The sequence below is a fragment of the Anser cygnoides genome, chromosome 4 (assembly GCF_040182565.1).
Source record: "Anser cygnoides isolate HZ-2024a breed goose chromosome 4, Taihu_goose_T2T_genome, whole genome shotgun sequence".
NCBI lineage: Eukaryota > Metazoa > Chordata > Aves > Anseriformes > Anatidae > Anser > Anser cygnoides.
The window spans coordinates 14986358-15002223 of NC_089876.1; the positions used below are offsets into that span (position 1 = coordinate 14986358).

Consider the following 15866-nt stretch of genomic DNA (forward strand, 5'->3'; position numbering starts at 1 on the left):
ATCATTTGCAAACTTACAATCTTTTGTTCCATTGTTCACAGGATTAATAAAACATGAAATAGTATCAACCCCCCTAAGGAATGCAACTCATAACCAGACACCAGACACAGAGCTGTGGACCACCTCCCTTTAAGTCCAGCTGTCTGTCCAGTTTTTCAGTCACCTTATGGTCCATCCATCTAATCTACATCTATACATTTTGTCTGTATGACTACCAGGAGAAATTACATCAAAGGTCTTGCTGAAGTCAAGGTAAACAACATTAAACAACATCCACTGCTCTCCTCTCCACAGAGCTGGTCATCTCACCACAGCAGGCAATCGAATTGGTTGGGCAAAATTTACCCTTGATAATTCCATGCTAGCTCTTCCTAATTACTTTCTTGCCGCTTTGCCATCCATTCACAGGAATTTTTCTATGTACACAGAAGGAATTTGCCTTCTAAGTATTCCTACTTGTTCTACTTCATCTTTCCCCTATTTCTTCTACAAAGCTACAGATGCTCCACATGAAATAAGCTTCTGCCTGGAAATAAACTGCAAGCAGAATTTCAGAATTATTCATGGTGTTTCATGAATAGCTGAAAAATAAAGATCAGTTTTATCTGTCTTTCAAAGATGCTGTTACAAAACTAATAGAAAAGTGTCTTGAAAGTCAGCTCCAATGATAAGAAGCCTGTTACAGAAATTGACATTGTTCACCAATACCAGGAGTGAGAACGGCCATTAGTTCCTTAAAAAAAATAGGTTTGCAATGATGTGGAGGGGGTTTAATAGAAGAGAAACGAAGAAGAGATTGGATGTAGGGTTTTTTGCTGTTAATATGCTCAGAATGGCTAAAAGTCATATTATTCTGACTTTAGACTTACTGATATCAACTTTTTCACCTACTTTGGGGTACTGGCATTAATTTTTGATGTACTATCAAGGAACAAGGGATAAGGAACTCCTGAGTTTATCACCAAATGCAGTGCAGGAAAAAGGTTAACAGCCTTTTATTTCATTCACTGAGTTCACTTTGGGCATATGGCAACAATTTGTGATTAATCAAATTCTCTGTCATGGAAGCCAGTTTCTCCTGTTGCTTGGTATATCTTTCGCAGGGCAGCAAAGCGTTTTTTATTAAAAATAATAAGAAAAACTTATAAAACAGATGCAACAGCTAAAAACACATTTGTTTTTGAAAGTGACAAAATATTAAGTTTATCTTTATCCAATCAGTTAGTAATTCCTAATCTTCTTAAGATTAGCCATTCCTGTGCTGCACTTATCAGCACAAAGGTTCTATCCAAATCAACTTTTAGGATTCCATACTTCATAAATTATTGCAGGAAAAAAATACATTTATTTTCTGATAAATGTAATATATAATGAAACATATCGTGCTTATTGTTCTTATTACAAGCTCCAAATTAAATAACAGAGTACATTTTAGGATTAATCATTTTAGAAAGTCTGGCATACAGTGCATCCTCCTAAATCAGCTCATAACTCAAGATACTATTATAGCATTTAGCCCTCACCTAAACCTACCACTCACTTTATATTGCTTAGTTAACCTAAAAATAAAATAAATTTTCATTGGATTGGAGTTCTGCAAAAACATTTAGCTACCTGGTTGCCTCCTTTTGTTTGCTCTCCTATAACCTCAGTTGCACGTATGAGTTTAATGGTGTAGGATTGCTCTTAATTTCCTCCTTCTACTTCTTCCCCCCAGGAGGCATCTGCTCTAAAAGCAGCCACTATATCTACCATGTGGATATCCAAATAGCTCTTACTATTTAGTATGATTGCTTTTCTTAACTCAAGACAAAAAGCATGGAAACATACATCTGTTCTTGAGTTGTTCAGATCTACAAACGCACACCGTTCCTTTTCTTTTTAAATCAACACCAAAAAAATGTATATTTATATCAATTAAGTTTAGATTCAAGAAAGATTCAACATTTGAGATCTAGAAAACAATATCCTCAAAATTATGGGTATCTTGCAGCATAAAGTTTTAATTAATTCTATATAATTGCTACAGATATAATTATCATCATTTATACTGTACCTGAGCTCCATAAATATATTTATCCAGCATCTTGCCTCCTATTGTTTGCCCCCCGACATCCCACACTTGAAGAGTAACATTCAAATTTCCTGGAAAAGAAAATTATATAGATATTGTGTAACCTGGAAAATTGAGATAGAAATAAGTTAAAGATATATTATCATGGCAGGTAATACAACATAGCATATCAACAGCAATAGCTTTTTATGAGTATAGCACAAATAGTAACCAAATTTAAAGATAAAGATGACTATCACTTGGGAAAAAAAGTCACTTGTGTCCAGGTAGTTCATTACAATGCCATAAAACCATAGCTAAATATTAACATCCCAATATAGGAAACTCGCAGAAAAGAATTAAAATTGCATAAAGATTCCTAACTAGAAATTATACAACATACTTTACTAAAGAAATGCGTAAAACTTTGCAGAGAAAGCAAGTTCTATAGGGCAGCACTTGGAAATGAAAGTTAATGCAATTAATATCAACCTAACCACATTAGGTAATACTGTGTCCCCTTTCTCTTCCACCTCCAAAATCTGAGAGGAAAATTTAGAAGTGTGAAAAATGCAGAGTAATTGTATTTTAGTAATGATGCTCTTAGTAGTACTACAAAGAATTATATAGTTGACAGATTAAACTGGATATGCCAATACAAGTCTACACTGAGGATGCAGACTATGATTATTTCCTCCATCCACCACCCCAAAGCAGGCAACTAAGCCGAATGTGATTTACATAATTTCATCTTCCAAGAATCTGCACCAAGAACAGATCTTCCTTTCTACTCTAAACAGTCTTCAGAATCGATATTAAAACTATGTTGAAACTGTTAACGGGTTTTCAAAACATAGTTACAAGAAAAAATTCACTGTAAATGCAGAATATTTAATATTCTACAAGTCATACATATCCTGCAAACCCACAGACTAAACATGGGCACATAGAAATCTGTCACGACATGCTTACAGATTTTAAAGTATAATCTGACTCATTTTGCAGTGAGAACTACAAAACTGTACTGATTACTTGGAAGTACCAAACTAATGCAGTAAGATCTGATTATTTTTTTCTAATCTCCATAAAACCACATTAATAACAATCCTATGTACTCAAAAACAATTGTAACTCCCTATGAATTTTATTCCTAAATATATAGATAGCCAGAAATTTCCCATCACAGAATTTGAGTTGAGTGAAAAGGGTATTTGGGGATTCCAAGGTATGCTTTTAATTCAGTTATTTTGTGTTATTAACAACCGTATTTTATACAAGGTGACCTGTTCAGCCATCAGTTTAAAACAAACCACCTTGCACATTAGTTATGCAAGTGAATGCACTCCATGGAAATATATCCCAGCACTCAGTGACTATAAGAACAAATTAGAACTATATAGCTGAATATATGCTACTTGTGGTATTAAATATACTACATTTTTATGATGCATCTTGCTTTTATCTGGTTAAAAGCACAGATTTCTCAAGCCGGTAACTTGGTCTCAAATATGCAGGGATGAACATGGGACAATCTGGTCAGAGTACTTTTAAGCTGCATTAAGTTTTACCAAACGTTAAGATAAAGAAATTCCAAATGGATCTTAGTAAATACGTAAAACACTCCAGTCCAGTAAAGGCAACCTTTTACAGAGTAAGAAGTTTGTTTCTTTTGACAGTGCATCTACTGCAATTTATTAATTGATTCTTTTTAAAGCTTAGAGCAGGAGTGACTGCAGACAATGCAGGTAAGTCTTCCACAGAGCACCTGCCATGGATAAGCAGGTCTTATCAGCTGGCCCACAGCCTGAAGTGACCACGCATCCTCAGTGGGTAAACAAATTAAACGTGCTCAAGAAGCCCACAATGCTGAAGTATTCTACCCAAATCTGGTTGCAGGTAGTCTACTGGAAATTTAGCACATCATTCATACCAGCTATTTAGAAAAAAAAAGCTTTAGAAACATTACCACTTTCAAACCCAACAACTTCCGGATGCCTAATTTTGTGTTCAAATGCTTTAAATCTAACTTCATTCTCTATCTCTCCCCCAAGAGCAGCAACCATGCACAGCAAACTGGGCTTAGTACCTGGATACGGAGATTATCTGGGAAACTTTATTACAGGACATTAAATTAAATGGTCTGCCAGTGACTCCTCTACTTAAAAATCTTCTGTTATTTACTTTCCTTTACTAACAACGGAAGAAAGACTGGAGAAAAAAGTCTGGAATGTTCATTTGCATGAAATGGTTCTTTATTAAGACCTCGCTAACTACTGAAATTCATGGTGATTGTCCCTTGTGCAATGTTTTACTTTCCCCTTTTTAAAAAACAGGTCCTGTAGTATTTGCTTGGTGCTCAAATTGATTTTGGGGGAGAAAGAAGGAGGTTAAAATTATTTTGACAGAAGGAAAAGTACCAGGTCATTTGCCTAGCAAATATTCAATTAATAACTATGAGGACAACAGATGAAATTTTCTGCAAAAAGTTTGAAATCTTATGTTTTTGTTTGTTTTTAATATGTATTAAAAAGCAATATACAAACTGGAGAGAACAGGAACAAAATAAAGAGAACCTAACAAGGCATAAATTAAGATAGCTCTTAGAAACCAAGTTAACACACAACAAAAATAACAGAAGAATCCCAGAACAATAATAATACACTGAACAAGAAAACGATAACACTTCTTTACTCTGTTCAAGCACAAAGATAAAATAGCTGAGGCAACACAGTGCAGGTTTCCAGATCATTTCTGGTATGAACTAAAGCCACTGGGCTGATTCAACAGCGACCCTGCAGAGGTACACTTGGTGCACTGGTTAACCTTACTCAAAGTGCTGCACAGTCAAGATGGAGCTAAAAACACAAGTCTGCCCACTTCTTGCACTGACGACTTAAAAAATCCTTTTCAGGGAAGAATCTTGTTTACTGGACTGCATCCACAACCCTCCTAAAAGTTTTTGACTATGGCTCTTAAGGGTCTCTATCAGCAGAACCTCAGATTAACACATATGTTGTTTAAGCACTAAAATCTGCACCGTGGTTGCATCCAGACTATACAACATACTGCATCACAAAATATACTGAAATTGATTTGCATTTGAGAAAAATACTTCAAATAAACTGCATGAAAAGAATTTTTCAGCACCTGAATAATACATCATATTGTACACAATTAATCAAAGATCAATTTAAATCATTATTTAAGTAAATAGTAATCAAATAAATAGTAGTCAAATTACTGTTTGTATTAACTCATACCGTTTTACCAAGTATTTTCCTTTTTCACTGTAAGACTGCATCAGTTACTAAAAGAACTGGAGATAAACAGACCTTTTATTAAAAATTATAATACCAGTACTTTATTTTACAAGTTAAAATGGACTTCTAATGTATCGTTATATAAACTTCTGTGCAATTCTAGAAATCAGTAATTTTAACTTCTGAAGTGTTTGCTTACATTTAAAGGAGAAAAACACATTTCAAACACTGTAACATAGTTAATTGTTAACTATCCTACTAAAGAAGAGAAATCAGGGCTCTTTTACCTACAGATATACAGATTATAAATCCCGTGCAGTGGTACGAATTAACGTTACAAGTAAACATAGCAGCTCTGCAAACCCAGAACTAATCAAGAAATTAGAAAAATCCCTTTACTTAAGTAATGCTTTCCATACCAGTATTTAGAAATATTACCTCCCCCCTTACTTTCCTCTCACTCCCCCCACCAGTCCAGGTTACCTATAAAACACACAAATTTATATCTCCCTAAGTACATTCATAGGCATAGGCAAAAACTGAATGACAACCTATAGAAAAATGCTTTTTCCTAAATATGAAAACATTCCCTGTCTGTATTTTGTTACTGATAAACAAGGAAAATGGATGAGAAGACTTCGTTGTTGTCTTATTTGCATCTACATTCTGATTTTATTAAATAAATTAGAACAAAGTAAATTATGAATGGGTCAACAGTTGATAATTTTCTAATTTTTCTACTCAACAAGAATATTTAGAATCCCAGTAATGTACTAATAGCTTCTGTATGCTTAGCAGCTGGAAAAAAAATTTGCAAAATACAAGTTCTCAGCATTCACACTGCATGATTTGTGTACACATTCCATTTGCAAGTACTGCTGTAAGCAATCTGCATACTGATATTTTTAAAGGAATGAGCAGGACAATAAGAAAAGCCTTCTGTTGATGATATGGAGAAATAAGCACTGAAGTTTGGTACTATATTGCTCAGCAGATACTGAAGAAGTACAGCAAAGTGGCCAAACCAAAACGGTGCTTACGGGAATATTCTGACTAGATTACTCTGTTTATGCAAAGTAACATATAATCACAAAATTATTGGCAATATAATTTTTAACACAATAAGTTCAGGGATCTTGTATTTTCTTATGAGGTCAGGTTACAGCTGAAATATTAAATATCTGAGTTTGCTTCTCCCACCAACCCGCAAGGAAAAAACACAGAATTTGCATCAACTTTATCAAATCTCACTACAACTTTAACCATTAAACATATTTTTTCCAACTTTTATTTCAGAAAACAGGAAGAATTGCTTATACTGAAAAAACTTCCATGCTTGCTCTGTTGCTCAGTTTCCAATCAGTGAAAAGCCTTATTTTAAACCTCCGATTGTTCAGAAACAAGCTTCTAGCAGCAACTATTCTTTTTTAATTATTTCTTTGCATTTTCCATGCAGTGTGCTGCAACTGGCATCTAAATAGTTTCTTTGCCGTCGTGAAGTGAAACATCTTGAATGCTCAAACTGTATTTTTATGAGTGCCGAGGGACCCTAAATTTTAGTGGTCTATTAAATGCCAGCAATTTCATGCTGCCTTGCATAAAACAGCATTCACATATTAGAGCGCTGCGATTCCATAGCTGCATTATGCTTCTCACACACAAGCCGAATACAAGTTGTGTATTTCATTAAAAACATAATAATAATAATAAACTATTTCTTTCAAAACACATATATATTTTCAATGAATATATTTAAAGTTCTACTTCATTGTTTTATGCTGCACTATTCACACGAGCAGAGAGTACGCTCAAGCAGAGATAATAAAAATCATGAATACAGATAGCATAGCATTCCTTTTACTTGAATGCAGTGCTTAACTTAAATACTTAAAGATATGTTGCAAATACATAACCCTTTGTCACCTGGCAAGAACATACTAAGTAAATTTTCTCTAAATAGTCTATTTTACTTTGCCATAAAAAGCACTCTACTAAGCTTATTTAGTATACATTAATTTGAAGACTGTTTCTGCCAGTCTTACTGCATCTCAACCTTTCAGCATTAAGAATCTTTATTCTCTTACCTGGCAATATTATCCTTTTCAAGAAGAAATCCAGTCCTATGGTTTGTTTGTACTGTTTTCCAAAAGTTTCTTGGGCAAAACGTGTGGCTAAGGATGTCTAAAAAAGAACAATATCACATTAAGTTGTCATTTTAAACAGCAAAACACTTGATATTAAACCACGAGTACAAAACACAGTTAAGAAGTTTTACATCAATGCATGCTGCCAGTGTTCATGAATTTATATTGATAAGCATTCCAGCCAGCTTCAACTTAGTAACAGCAGGTGGCAATGGCTACTAATTTACACAAAAATCAGCAAGGCGCATATTTCCTTTGCATTTCAAAGACACTGTGATATTCATATCACAAAATATTACACAAAATTGAGTAAGGTGCCAACAGCAAGCTCAACTTGACTCAAATCTAAGTGACAATATCCATACCTGCACAGCTCACTGTTTTTAAGTGTTCATTTCCCAAGCAAGGGTCCATCCCTGCTGCAGAACACCACGATCCCAGACCAACTTTCTGTGAGGGAAGGGATATCTGCACAGTGCAGAGTCCCAGAGGGGCTCCGAAGTGTGGCAGGATTCCTGCCCCTGGACATCAAAGCTTCCGGATCAGCAACTACATGCTGTCTAAGATACGAAGAGAGACTGCACATATTTTTACAGAGAAACTACTAAACTCAGGTTAAGAATGCATATTTACAGAAACGTTCCTCTAAAGAGAGCTCTGGAATCTTATTTCTTCAATTTATGTTATGTGGATTTATTAAATACACTGTTGGTATCAGGTTTTGCTACATACTGCTGAAAGGATACCCAACTTACATAAAGTAACAAAGCAGGGCATTTCTATTCCTTCACTAGCAATTTAAGACTTCTAGACAGACAGAAGCCCCATAATCTAGCATTAAAAAAAGGAGAGAAATGCAATTACAAAGAATACACGAGTTCATGTTGTGGAAAAAGAAATAAAATACTGTATTAAACGTGAATGCCAGGTAGCTAACATATATCCTACATCCAGCTGTGGCACGTGCTTAGAAATTTCTTGTTGGTGTGACATCTGAAATTATAAAAACAAACAAACTGCAGAAAAAGATAAAAAAATATGCTTTTGCATGTATGGGAGGGAAGCCTGAGAGCCTCACAAAAGCCCTGGAACAATAATAAAAAATAGTCATAAAAAATAAATAAATAAGCAAGAAGGAATTTTTTTCTCCAGATTTCAGTTCATCAAGGCCTGAAGAAGGGATTCATGTGAAGTGTTATTAGAAATTGCTGTTAGAGCACATTTAGTTAAAAATGCAATAGCAAAATAGCGCCAACAGTTCTAAAAATAATGAGAATAGGCAAGTTCTGTTAATAGAACTGTTATAACAAAGATCTAAATTATACTAGTAATGTGTCAAGCACACACAGGAAGAAAAGGTAACTTACTCTTTTTCTGCACGAAAACATGACCACAAGAGCTCCAGCATTAAAGCTCTAGTGTGAAAAGACAAACATCTATTCAACTACACAATTACTTGTGAAGTAAATAACAGATGATATACTGTTTTCTTGGTTTTAATCACATCAAATATGACAGTGATAGGAATATACATAAGTGGTATTTTGGGATCAGAAGATACAGTTTAGGAAGTAATCCAAAAAAAATCACTTAAAGACTATGGCAGCATTTTCATTTACTTCACTGAACTCAAGCCCAGAGAGAATTAAAAATAAATAAGTAAATGGGGAAAAAAAAAAAAAGGCAAGTAAACTAGAAATAGCACAAGTATGCTTATATATTTATATCACTGTGGAAAGGATAAAGACCACAGAGGATGAATCGTGAGAAGATTCTTCTGCCTACAGCTATGTAACAGTATTACCAACTTCACGCACAAATTAAATTCAATACAAACTTAGACTGTAACACTAAAAATAAACACTATCGAAAGTCTTAATAGATGAATTTCTAGATTACAAGACATTTTTAATCTGTTCGGACCTTAAAGATATAGATAAGAATAAGAACACTGCAGAAACAAATACACTGTGGAGTCTTCCTGAATTTTTCCTTTTCATAAAAGGAAACCAGTACCAAAGCACAGATAAAAATATCATATGGCTCTATCATAGCGTGCTGTATTCTCCTACATGGTAATTTAGATCCCCATGATATAAGCAACCACTCCCTTCTTGTTTTAAGGGCTCGGTAAATATTAGCTTTATCACTCTGTGACACTCAATATTCCCTGAGGGCTTCTAAGGGTGTTAGTAAAAATAAACAACATCCATTCAATTAACAGCCAGCCCATAAGAGCGGCAAGTAATCAACAGCATGGCAAAGTTCTCTTAAATAGTTTTCTTCTACTGTGCTCTCAAATGCAAAGGAATTTATAGCAGAAAAATCATTGACTAACTCCTTTTTAATTTTTTTCTAATGAATGTTAGTGCTCACGGAAGGCGTTGGGTTACCAGACTGGAATTCTCTATTCATTCACAGAAAAACCATTTATCCACAAAACGAGCAACAGTTCAAACTCCTCCACACCAGCCAGAGCAGTTATCTCAATGTATATCCAGGTACCTCTACAATGCAAATACTGCCCTCAGTCCTAAAATTGTTCTCTACCATGCTTCTCATGAAAGACTCTGCATAACAGCTTTGCCTGCAAAGATATGGGTATGATCTGTGTAAAAATACAATGGAAGTTAAATAATGGTTCAGCAGAACTGTAGCTTTAAATAGAACTAAAATGATCAGAACACTTTAAAAAAAAAAGATTTGGTTCATCAGAGGTTCATCATGCTGTCAAGAAGGCCTCATTCCTTGACATCTCTACTGCGACAACCAAGCCATCACCTCTCACAGCAGACTTGCCATGAGACCCGGTTTGGCAGGCTCGCACATTTCTCTTAATAACCTTCAAACAATCTTCACATGCTGTTGTGAACAGCAAAACACTAGTGAATCTTACAAACACCCCTCTCAGATAATAAAAGTTCTCTGGGTTCTAGCCCACAGCAATCAAGGCACGCTAAAAAAAAAATAATTACAAATATAAAAAAAATACACTATTCTAATCGTGAAATACAATGGGCTTTTTGGGAGGTTCTTCTGGAAATAAACCAAGACACAATTAAACTTTGCAGGTGAGGCAAGACAATTTCTTGTTTGTATTTTTCAGTGCAAATCAGCTAACTCTATAAATTGTGCCGACACGCCGTTCCTAAATACCTACATACTGAGAAACAGAAAAAGAAAAAACATTGATGAAATAGTAGCAGCCGAGCCAAATAGAACAAGTAATGATAGGCAGCTCCAACTACTCACCCTGCCAAAGGCAATTCTTTGAGTAGATTCCTACAGAAGAACACTTTCAGAAAGTGAAGCCAGAGGACAGTATCATAGTTGTGAGAAATTAAAACCAAAGCCAAAATTCAGCAGGATGCAAGCACAGAGTCCTAGAGTCACAAATCTCCATTCACATACCAACTTCACCAACCAATTGAGAAAACCCACTTTCCATCAGCAACATCCATCTATTCCTTCCCTCCCTCCCTTCTCAAACACCCAGGTCTACTTCTCCAAGCGCGGCAATGTGCACATACCATCCCTACTGGCAAGAAGCTTAAGACATGCAAAGTGAAGAAGTTCGGCCAACTAACAAAATGCTTCACCTAGCACAAAAACTCGTAGTTGCCCAACACAGAGAAATTCTGACAGAACAGCCTCGCTTTGCGGGGTGAGAGGCGGGAAGTAGGGAAGTATTTTGAGGAATACTAACAGAGGAAGCAGTTCTGTCATCTAAAGGTGAAGCCTTTCCACTCCTAACTACTGATGAAACTTTGCTCGCTGAAGTAGAGAATACCAAAACTTTCGCAAATTAGACATTTAGCTATGAAGATAGGCCAGCGTGCACACGAGACCTGATGCAGTTTTCCATTTGCAAGACTGAACAGTGGCTACTTCTGGTCAACATTTACCAAGTTTTCGAGCCCAAGCATGACAATTAGATCCAGAATTAGCAGAACACTTTAAAAAATAAATAAATAAAGATGCTATCCCACCAAATCCTCAAGGGAGTAGAACAACCCTCTGTATTCCAGCCTGTGCTTCAACTCCTGCAAGTTCCCACACCGAGCTGAGCATTACCTGCTACTTTATCATCATCCACCTGCTGGAAGACAGAAGGGGTCTCTGCTAACACCCTTCGGTTTCCAGTTGCAAGGGACAGCAGGAAGACAGAACCTTGGCTGCTTTCCTCCTCCCACACACCTGGTTTTCAGGACCTCCTTGACCATGAATAGCTCCCAGAGGCACAAAACTTTTTACAATGTTAGCAATTTTTACAATTTGAACTACAACTGTTTTTATTTAACAGTTCTAGTTCAAATCAGCACCATTATATACTCCAATATCACACCAATCCGTGTGCATCAAGAGTAGAAATATCTAGATGACCACATTCCAACCCCCTACACCCCAATTCATACTTGCACTGCTGGTTTATTTTAATGGAAAATCATTTGGACTTGGGAAGAGTGGGTTGATTTAAAACCTTCATCAACAGCCTAATGCATCTATGTTCCTTCTTGTCATCAAAATCGAGGAACTGATTGCTATTAATAATTGATGGATTTTTTATCAAGTTATCCCCACCTCCAGTTTCAGATCTGCCTTCAGGTTGATTTTGGTGACCTACACAAACTAGAAAACCATTCTCTTACTGACCAATCTTGCCTTCCTAATTTTTGTTTTCAACCACCTACCATTTCCTTACTCTCTCCATTTTATTCTAACGTTTTTTCAGATTCTACTCTCACACCCCTCTCATTCCTTCTTCCTTTACTAATCTTATCTCCTTCGAGCTTGCTCCAGCCATGCTTACTCCTTGCATTACAACTCCCAAAGTATCCCACCACTCACTAAAACCACACACACAAAAAAAAAAAAAGAATAGAAAGAAGCACAATATCCCTCCCTTGCCTCACAGACAGGAATTCCTAGCTAGTGGAAACATAAACATTACCCTTAGCTTAGAACTGATACTGATTTGTTTTAAAACTGCCATCAGCATGTCCATGAACGTGAATCACATTGCTTCTACACGATGTGTGATACCAGAAGAGGAAAAAGAATGCAAGTTTTCACCTTCAGCTCACTGATGCACAAAAACATCTTTTTTTTTTTCTGGAAACTGAAGATCAGCCAGCCCCAGATGACCAAGAGTGAATAAGTAAAATAACTTTGTTTAAAGGCAGGAGGGAGCAAGCAATGAGAAAAGGTCAAATTTGAAAATCTCACACTAAACACATGACATGTGATATTTCAAAGACATATTATATTATTTCCTACACTTCTCCTGTCCAATGGTCCCAGTGACAGAAGAAGAGAAAAATCAATGTTTTGCACAGTAAATGTGAAGCTAAGTACGTACGGCATACAGACCAGCTGTAACACAGACATGAGAGGTAAGACAGAGTTGAAAACATATAGACATATACACATGCTTCAACAACTGAAACAAATTAGTAAGCAATGAAGGAGAGGAACCTCAACAATTTAGTCTTCTGAGGTGCTTGAAATGGCACTATGCACATTTACCCTTCCATTCCAAGACCAAATCACTTCTTTATTTTCCAATATCTTACAATAAATATATTATTGCAGTGTTTGCTGCCAGGCCATCAGGATGAGTGGAAGAAGCCTCTATTACAGCATCATCTAGGGGGGACAGGAGGAAAAGCAGCCCACCACAATTTAGCTGCTGCTCATGGAAAATAAGCTGCACTTGAAGTACAGGATTCCTAGAGCCTGCAGGAGACTCAATGAATGGCAGCTCCTGAGTGAGAGGTAGGAACCAGCAGGCATACACATCAAAACTCAAGAATGCTTGAAAATCCATGTTCGGCGAGAGGTCTTGCCACGTGGTGCTGAACAGGAGTAGTGAAAGGATTCCTCAGTTTCAATAGAAGACTCCTGGGGAAAGCTACCAGTGAAACAGCACTCTGGCTGTCAGTCCTAGGCATTTATTATGCTCTCCTCACACAGTCACTTGGAATTGTACCTACTGACTCACATGAGCACAACACGACTTCAGGCTGGGTTTAGAATCATTAAAGACAACATTTCTTTTGTTTCTTCACAGGGCTCTGCGTGAGTGAAAACATGTGCATGGTTTTGCTAAGGGCTTCTTTCTATTAATGGCAGGCAGTTCGTTTAAACCACCTCTGTGAATATTTCTACTTTACATCTGACCTGTGAGGAAGACCTCCTGCCCCTCTTCATTATGAGAGGTTAATGACAGAGGTATGACTGTATTTTTCAGATACACAAGTTAATGACAGAGGTACACTTGTCTAATACACAATCAAAGGAATATTTGTGGGTGCAACTCACAAAGCGATTTAGGCTACGTATTACAATAGATATGATCACAAGCACCTTGCAAACATCACAAGATGTTTACATACATTCAGAAACTGTTTGTAAAGACGCTTATATCGACTAGGGGAAACAAAATAAAAACAAAAGCCACAAACACTCTAAAACAGCCCAGAGGTGCCTTTCCAAACCCTGAAACAGTAACCGGAACAGCTGCAAAACGCTCCGTACCCCTGTGCAGGTGTTTAGCTCCGGAACCACCCTGCACAGAGCCACCAGCGGCCTGTCCCCGCTCGTCGCTGCGGCCGAACACCGGATTCGCACCGGATTCGCGGGCCGGGCCCCGAGCCCTCGGCCCCCGCAGCCTGCCGGGCACCCCCAGGCCATCTCAGCGCCCTTCCAGCAGCTCCACCGGGGCGACCACCCGAAGGGGTCACGCCGCCCGATGTCGCGACAGCGCCAGGCGATAGGGAAGGCCGGGAGGGGCCCGTGGCGCTGGCGGCGGGGCCGGCACTGACCTTACCACAGGTGCCGTCCCCCAGCACCACGAGCTTGAGCTGGCGGTCCGGGCCCTCCTCCTCCTCCGAGTCCGACATGGCCGGCGGCCCCGGCGGGGAGGGCGGGCGGCAGGCGCGGGGCGCAGCGGCGGAAGGGGAACGGAGCCGGCGGCGGCGCGGTCACGGAGCCGCCATCTTCCCTCGGCGCCCCCGCCGTCGCTAAGGGCCGCGCTGGGCGAAACCAACGGGACAGCGGAGGGGAGGGGGGAAAGGGGATCCCGACAGCGAGGCCCGCAGCCGCACTTGGGAGCAGCCGCGGCTCGCTCTCTTTCCTCCCCCCCCCGCGGCGGGTGGGAGAGTGGTTCGGCCCGGCGCCGAGTGACGCCCGGCGCTGTAACTAAGCAACGAGGGGCGGGGGCGGGGCCACCGCCAGCCACGCCTCGGGGGCGGGGCTAACGGTCCGCTGTGGCCCCGCCTCCCGCCCCGCCCCTGCCCCCTCAGCCGCCTGCCCGCCGCCCGGGGCAGTGGCGGGAGCGCGGGGCCGGGGGCCGGGGGCCGGGAGCCGGGAGCCGGGAGCCGGGCTGCGCTGCTGGCCGCCCGCCCGCTGCCGCCATTTGGCGTGGGAGCGCCCCGCGCCCGGCCCGAGGGATCTCGGGTCGGTAGTTCGTCGGATGTCACGAAGTTCTGCGCTCAGAATTAATTCCTGGTCCGAGTGATCGTCACGTATGACGAGGTTCTGCGCTCATATAATTAATTCCTGGTCTGAGCGATCATCACGTCACAAAGTTATGCACTCAGATAATTATACTTCTTTCCCACTGCCGTAATTCCCACACAATTCAAACCTTTTCCTTGGCGTTTTTTTGTTTTTTTTTTTTTAATGTATAAGAAACGACAGATGTCCAAGAAAGTTAGTTAAGAAGCACTGGATTAAGGCAAACTCAGTTTATAACCTACCGGCGCAATTTCAACCATCTTGCACCCAGCCAGCAGCTCACTAAGTCCAAATCATTGACCATCTTACTTCATGTCGCTTGTCCCACTGGGATGGCCACCTCGTGTCCTGCCGCGTCCTCGCATACCTTGTTAGCCTACAGGCCTCCAGTGAAAGGCATCTTCTGACCGGTCACTGTAAGACTTACAAAAGGAAAATAAAAAATGAGCAAGTCCCCAGGAGATTCCCTTTGGAAGCACAAAATACATGGTCTGTGAGCCTTCTTAACAGAAAGTAATGTATTTTGACAGTGGAGCTATGTTTTCATTCTAGCTCGATCATCTTGCATGGCTAAGGCTCTTTGTTGTGTTGTTTGGTTGGGCTTTCACACAGCAACAAGATAGATTAATATTTATTTAAAAATGTTGTACTAGCGTAGAAAACAAATACAATAGCAAGCATCACACCTAGGCCAGCCTATTTTCCTCAAGTTGCAGTTCAGCCGTTCTTGACAGCTGTTTCTCTAGCCTCCAAAAGCCACCAGATAGAGACATCACAGTTTCCTTAGGCTATCTACTCGGAACTTTTTTTATCCCTATAGATAAGTGGTAGTAAAACCTTACCCCAACCAAATTTTAAACCATTATTTTGTTATGCACAATGTCCAATGGT

General features: G+C 39.1%; 1 protein-coding gene across 6 annotated transcripts in view; it reads right to left on the reverse strand.

Annotated features, from left to right (window-relative positions):
• Nucleotides 1–14576, reverse strand: part of RAB28 (RAB28, member RAS oncogene family) — a 62146-nt gene extending 47570 nt beyond the window's left edge. For all 6 annotated transcript variants that reach the window (XR_010830963.1, XR_010830964.1, XM_048046054.2 and 3 more), the window contains exons 1-3: nt 14282–14576; nt 7398–7494; nt 2057–2145 (exon numbers count right to left, since the gene is read on the reverse strand). Coding sequence is in view for 4 of the 6 variants with exons in the window: in XM_048046054.2 (XP_047902011.1) it covers nt 2057–2145; nt 7398–7494; nt 14282–14359 (264 nt within the window). In the remaining 2 variants the exon portion in view is untranslated. The remainder of the gene's footprint in view (nt 1–2056; nt 2146–7397; nt 7495–14281) is intronic.
• Nucleotides 14577–15866: the final 1290 nt, after the last annotated feature.